The sequence below is a fragment of the Benincasa hispida genome, chromosome 9, assembly GCF_027475165.1.
Source record: "Benincasa hispida cultivar pf3 chromosome 9, pf3_genome.v1.1, whole genome shotgun sequence".
In the NCBI taxonomy this organism is placed as follows: Eukaryota; Viridiplantae; Streptophyta; class Magnoliopsida; order Cucurbitales; family Cucurbitaceae; genus Benincasa; species Benincasa hispida.
Window position 1 is genome coordinate 27549743 of NC_143486.1, and position 6988 is coordinate 27556730.

Sequence of the window (6988 nt, forward strand, 5' to 3'; positions counted from 1 at the left end):
GGAGGTCCAATGACATTACTAGGTACTATTACATGAATCCTCCATTGTATCAATAGGCATTACTAGGACTTTCATGGTAATGCTACATGGTAAGCTCTCTCATGGGTCATCTCAGCTACCTCTAAGCTCCCTATAAGTCATTTGAACTCTCTCATTGGTCTTTTTAGCTACCTCTTTAACTCTCTCATGAGTCATTTGAGCTACCACTAGTACTCCCTTGTTGGTCCTCTAAGTTACCACTAGATTCTCTATGGGTCATCTCATCTACCACCAGGCTCTTTCATGAGTTCATTTGAGTTACCTCTAAACTCTTTATGGGTCCTTTAAGCTACCACTAGACTTCTTAAGGGGGTATTTGGGGGTAAGGAGTTAGTTATTATTGTCATAGGTTATAATAGTTTATGTTTAGGGTATAAATTATTTTAGTTTGAGTTATAATAGTATGTGTTTGAGGTATAAACTATTTTAGTTTGAGTAGGAATAGTAAACACTATAGCAAAAAATAAAAATTGATGAATGTAAAATAGTAAAAATTGTAGTAAATAAGAGTTTTGAAATAGTGTTGACTATAACTAATTGAGAGTTTTGAAATAATATTTAGTATGGTAAGAGGTGATTATTATAATATTAGGATAATCTTTGAACCAAACGCTCCCTAAAAGTCTTCTGAGCTATCTCTAAGCTCCCTCATGAATTCCAACCAATCCACTCTTAATAGTCTCCTAAGGCCATAGGTGACTATTGGATCTTTCATTCTTTGTTTATAGACCTTCCATTTCTCTAAACTCTCGATCTTGTTCTATCTTAGTAAATCTATCTATGACATATTTCATTAAGATTATTAATAAAAAGAAAAAAAGGGAATTAAATGGAGTGTAATCAGTAATGCAGGAATGGAGATGGTGAAGTATTCCTATTCCCGCCCTTTGTGACTATCCCTAATTTGAAACATTCACAAGTTCGTTGGTTTACAATGGAGGCGAGGCAACCCGACGAAGTTCACATGAAGACGACGTCGTTCAGTAAGAAAGCTTAAAAAAACGTAATTAAGAATCTTAAAGGGCTAGAAATGTAAATTTAGTAAAAAGTAGCCCCTTTTAGACAAAGTAGCAACATTTTTAAGCAGGATAAAGCTTCCTTCTTTTTCGCCTCTGTCTCTTCGTTCTCCATTGCTCTCCGTAGAACCAAACTTAAACAAAGAAATTACAAACACAGAGATAGAACCATCATCGAGAGCGAACCAACCCCAAACCGAAAGGAAAAAACTTGAATAATCGATCCCTCTTGCATGTAGATGCTATTTGAAACAGCCGTTTTGCTTCTCTTCTTAATCCATTCAGTTTCGCCTTATTACTCCAGCTCAATTCCATGGCGAATAATCATTCCGATACTCCGGCCGATGATTTCCTCGAGCAGATTCTTGGGATTTCCCCTTTTGGTTCGTCGGACCAAGGGTTAGCTGGAACTGACGGCGGATTGGCCGGAGCTACTGCTGCTGCTGCTGCTGCTGCTGCGGCGGCGGCGGCGGCGGCGGCTCAGGGTCAGGCTCCGATGATGCTTCAGCTTAGCTCCGGCGACGGTGGTGGCCATATCACTACGATTGGAAGTGGAAGTGTCGGTGGAGCTGGGTTTCATGGCGGACCCCCTTTTCCTCTGGGGTTGAGCTTGGACCAAGGGAAGAGTGGGTTTCTTAAGGCTGAGGAAGCTTCTGGAAGTGGCAAGCGGTATTGTGGTGAGGTTGTTGATGTTCGAGCTTCGTCTGTTAAAAATGTAAGATCCTGATTCTGATATTGTTGCTCAAAACGTTTATCTGTTGTTTCTGGTTTTGTGGGTTCTTAGAGTTTTGGTGGTGTAATTTCATTTCTTTTATTTATGGGGAAACTAGACTGAGAGAAGGGACTGGGGAGCTTATGCAACTCACTGACTTGAGATTCTTTTGGAGTTTCATATCAGAAGATTATAGGCATTGTTTGATATATGGAGATTACTGTGGAAGCAGGAGTGAATTCTTATATGATGTTTTATTTCTCTTCACGGTTGGTTATTGCTTCAAATAGCTACCTATCTTTGTTATGGTCGTGATTTACTGAACTAGAATTATGCTTTCCCTTGTGTGTGTACATGTATGTTTGTTTCTCGAAATAACATGGACTGTTTTTCTAAGTAATTATGATGAAAACAAGCGTCTGGTGTTTTAATATCTTTGTTCAGGTTTTATTTTCTGCTCTATGATGAATTATGGCTGTGATGTTTCTGGTTTTTGGTGTCTTGCTCAAGAGAAATGGGAAATTACAGACATTATTGTTTGATGTATTGTCATTCTTTTGTTCTTGAGGCAGAGGTTTTCTATATTCTTTTTGTTCTGGATGCAAAGTATTTATTTTTAAATATCCTTTTTAGGGGATAGGGAGTGGTTGAATTGCATTAAGTGACTCTCTTTGAATCTTTTTGCAGGTTTTTCAAGGCCAACAAATGCATGGTACTATGGGTGCAGCCCCACATCCACCAGCAATGCGCCCTAGGGTACGGGCGAGACGTGGACAGGCGACTGATCCACATAGCATCGCAGAGCGGGTAGGATAGACACCAGTTTTGAGAAACCAGAAACAGTTACACATTGCTAGATTATTATTGTACCAAAATATTATTGCAGCACTTGGTCATATTTTGTTGTTAAAGTTATTTGTTTTTTTTTTTAGGTTTCTGGAAGTAATTTTCATTACTATTTACATTTTGTTGCAGTTACGAAGAGAAAGGATTGCAGAGAGAATTAGGGCTTTGCAGGAGCTTGTTCCAAGTGTCAATAAGGTGATTGTCCATAATTTTAAGTCATTGGGATTATTGAGATAATTGTTCCGCTTCACTTTCAGGCAATTGCACTAGTTTTCAATTTTGGTTTATAACTTCTGAAACTTAATCCTTAGTAACAGTGGCATAGATGTCTCTTGTGTTCTTGTTGTTTCTCAAACTCTTGGTTCCATGACTTAGAAAACGTGGTAAAATATGATGATAAGAAATCTAAACGATCCTAACATGTGGTGATTTTCGCTGCAAGGTTAGATTTTAATTGTCAATAACTCAAATTACCTTTACATCTAGTTTACACTGTTGGTTGGTCCAAAGATGTGCCGCATTCAGCCCCTGTATTCCCCTTGCCCATGTGAGTGCAACTGGAAAATCATATCAAACTTCGTATGTATATAAACTAATTATGCTAATTATGAATGCGTTTGACCTTGGCGCATTTTGATGTTAATGTCTACTCTTCCACTTTAAAAGTGGATTTTCATGGATGCTCAAGTAGCCTATTGACCTCATTTTTAGTTTCACTACTGTTTTCTACTGATAATGGCATTCTAGGATTCTTTCTTGGATGCTTAACCTTAGTTTGGTACTGATTCATTTTTTGTTGTTTTGGGTAGACGGATAGAGCTGCAATGCTTGATGAAATAGTGGACTACGTAAAGTTCCTACGTCTCCAAGTAAAGGTGAAGTAATATTCCGATTTTTTACCTCACGGTTTATCCATGTAATTTCCATTAAAAAAATTGTTTTTAAGATTGCGGAAAAGCCATGGGCTGACTGATATTCATGATAGTTTTATCAATTACCTGATAAGTTAAAACTACTTGTTTAACATATATGAAGATGGTTTGTCCATTCAATCCCTTTATTCTCTTGATCATTATATGTAGTATGTACTGTAGTCTTTGGAGCCAGTTGCTTTTTCAACTCCTAATTGAAGCATATTTCAATCTTTATGTGAATTATATTTATGGAGTTGAGGCAGGTAATAAATTTAAAAAGTATGACTGTTACTGTTATTTAAAACTACTGCTTGTGCTCATAGTTCAATTTCAGCCCCTTTTCCCCCCTCATTTTTGGGACGTAACAGTCACTCTCATATTCTACTTTTTTAGGTATTTATCCATTGTTGCATTTATCTACTTTGCAGGTTCTGAGCATGAGTAGATTGGGTGGAGCTGGTGCTGTGGCACCACTTGTAACGGATATTCCACTATCATCAGTTGAGGTAATGAGATGAAAAACGAAATCTTTGACTTTAAAGCCTGTTTGATAATGTTTTTACTTTTGGTTTTCTGTGGCTGCTCGATAACAATGTCCAGAATAGTAATTAAATGGGGTCTTATATTGATGGTTTGTTTTTGGTTACTACCTTTCTTGCATCCTAGGAAGAAGGAAGTGAAGGTGGTAGGAACCAACCGGCATGGGAGAAGTGGTCGAACGATGGTACAGAAAGACAAGTTGCTAAACTTATGGAAGAAAACGTAGGAGCCGCAATGCAATTCCTTCAATCAAAGGCACTCTGCATCATGCCCATCTCATTGGCTTCGGCAATTTATCACACGCAACCACCCGATAGCTCGAGCGTTGTGAAGCCAGAGAGTAACCCTCCTCCATAGAATCACCTTGCAGCATCTGCCGAGGGAGGGATGTGCATTCCCACAATCCTAAAAGGAAATGAAAAAGAAAAAAGAAAGTAGAAGGAAAAAAAACTTACGGATCGCTGTTGGGTCCTATGGCCTGCGTCCCGTCGTCGCAACACTCATAGTTGTTCCCCCTTCACTTATGGTGGGTATTGGTATTGCAATCAAAGTCAGATGGCATAGTTATATTGCTTTTTAAGATTACTTTTAGCTTTTGTCAAAACAGGGATGGATGTCAATGCCCTAAAAGATGCAAGCAGGCTGTTCAGGTCTTGACAAGCTTAACTAAAGCAAGAAGAATTTGTCAAAGCTTTACTTGATATGCCCTTCTTTTCTTGTTTATGCATCAATGGGTGGAGGGAGTGGTGGGAAATGACCAAAGCACCTTTTTTTATGTAGTGGGTTGTGGGGACCTTGTAAAAATATGAATAAAAACTCTTCCTTTTTTGTGTATTTTTTTTGGATGGTGTACCTTTACAAGGAAAGGAAATGCAGATGTTTGAAATGGAGAGTGGTGAGTTTGAAAAAGAGAGAAAGAAGGTTGAATTATAGATTTAGACTCGTCAAAGTTAAAAAATTCTACTAAATGGAGGACTGAACTTGTTACTTCGGAAGTGCTTGTTAATTATTATTGAGTTAAATTAATTTTTTATTTTCTTGATTACAATGTACTGTTATGATGGGAGATTGAACGTCCAATTTTTAAAGAGTAAGACCATTTTGTTGAATTAAGTTTATTTTGGTTCACTAAATTTATAATTAAACTTGGAAACAAAGGAAGCATGATGAATTTGACAAAGTTATCGAGACTTTTGTGTTCTCATAGATCATTATTGGGCAAATAAATCATTGAGGAGAGAGAGAGAAAGTGTTTGACCCAAAAAGCTTGATATCCTTGATTCTAAAGACAGCTTTTCTCTTTTTCTTTGAGCATTTTTTTGGTTTTACATAAGGAATAAGAAAAGCAGTTTTAAGCACTGTGAAGAACCAAATTATTGGCTGAAGCAAACAGGGTTAGTCTTTTGGTATCTAAAGTTGGCATTAGAAATTGCTTGGTTCTGGTGGTTTTGGTCTTTGGAGAATTCTCTTTTTTGGTTCTGATTGCCCGTGTACCTTTTTCAAGCTTCTTCAATTTAAAACCGTGCATTTTTAATCAAAGAAACCTTACTAATTTGTATTAAAATCTTTTGCAAATGAGTAAATAGAAGCCATTTGGTCCATCAACTTTTTAAGTTGGCGTAAACAACTCAACTTCAACAATAAACACTATTGAAGTTGCACATTTATTGAGATTTCTTTCTATTTTGTATTGTAACAAAGATTTTGATGACTCATTTCGCATTTCAAGGATCGGCTGAAGGCCCAAACTTTGATTTTGAGGTTTGTTGGGGAATTATTTTTGGGTTTATGAGATTTCGATGAATGTTCATTGTTTTTCTGATTTATTCTTATTTCCTACTCTTGTATTTAATCCTATGCAATTCTTGTCGATTAATGTGACAAATTAGTTGTTTCAAAGCATGAGTTGTGTATGTATACTATATATGCTGGGATTCGTAATGAAGACATGCTTAATTTGAGTAGTGAATAGATTTTGTTATAGTTATAGTTTGACTTCTAGCATTACTATGGTCATCAACAACAAAGATAACGAAATTTAAGGAATAGAAACGCGTAAGGTTAAATAAGGCTAGTTTAATCTAATGTCTTAATAAATCCAAGTACTTAATGTGATTATTTGAATAGAAGGCTTTGCGTGACAACTATTTAGTTTATTTAAAATTGACATATGCATTCATTTTCTATTAAGGGAATCTGTCCAGTATTACTAGACGGTCGATTAGGCTTGATAGTCAGATTCCCAATAACTCAATTCACATGACAAATCTATGAATTAACCTATAAATAGCCCAACGGTCTCTTAATCAACGAAGGTGATCTTGTGCTATTGCGCTCTCTCTCAATCTATATTAATTTTCACACTTTACAACTTTTTCACATTTACTTATTTATGTCAAACCAAAACCCTCTTGCTTTCCAAAGACTAATTCACCTTAGTGAGATTCTCTCTTAGACTCCTTCCCCGTGGTTTGACCCAATCTTGTTACCAAGACTACCTAATAATTTAAGTTCACGATCCATTGATCCATTGAAGATCTCGACGACCTCCTATCTATCATATATATATATATATATTCACTTTTAGTAAATTGTTTCTTCAAAATTGGAATTTATATATATATATTTTTATCATTAAAGAAGTGTGCTTGAATTTCGAAAGAGTTTCTCTTAAAAAAAGGGGGGAAGAAGAGGAAGATTACAATATAGAGATTATGTTAACACAAATTTAAAAAACCAAAAAACAATTACATCATCTTAGAAACCATTGCTATTTTTGTTTGTTAACTTAGATTTGATCTTTTTAAATAACTTGATTTTTCCTAATTTATTATTATTTTTTTGTACATTATTACTAGAATTCCAAAAGTTGCAATAATATTACTCTTAACCACTTTCATAAACTTTCAAACTGCCATTGA

The 6988-nt window shown here is 36.0% G+C and overlaps 1 protein-coding gene across 2 annotated transcripts; it reads left to right on the forward strand.

Moving 5' to 3' along the window:
* Positions 1-1089: 1089 nt before the first annotated feature.
* Positions 1090-4901, forward strand: LOC120086825 (transcription factor UNE12). Of its 2 annotated transcripts, XR_005484340.2 has the most exons (7): positions 1090-1770; positions 2455-2574; positions 2743-2808; positions 3423-3488; positions 3956-4033; positions 4194-4593; positions 4675-4901. XR_005484340.2 is itself a non-coding variant. In XM_039043630.2 (6 exons), the coding sequence occupies exons 1-6, from the start codon at positions 1369-1371 to the stop codon at positions 4422-4424; spliced, it is 963 nt and encodes a 320-aa protein (XP_038899558.1). In that variant the 5' UTR covers positions 1090-1368; the 3' UTR covers positions 4425-4901. The 2 variants fall into 2 exon arrangements, 1 of the variants encoding a protein (XP_038899558.1); XM_039043630.2 differs by having other exon boundaries at positions 4194-4901.
* The last annotated feature ends 2087 nt before the right edge of the window (positions 4902-6988 follow it).

Coding starts and splice junctions, on each gene's coding strand:
- LOC120086825 (XM_039043630.2), top strand. CDS start 1,369: ATGGCGAATAATCATTCCGATACTCCGGCCGATGATTTCCTCGAGCAG. Junction 2,809..3,422: donor TTGTTCCAAGTGTCAATAAG/GTGATTGTCCAT, acceptor TGTTTTGGGTAG/ACGGATAGAGCTGCAATGCT. Junction 4,034..4,193: donor TTCCACTATCATCAGTTGAG/GTAATGAGATGA, acceptor CTTGCATCCTAG/GAAGAAGGAAGTGAAGGTGG.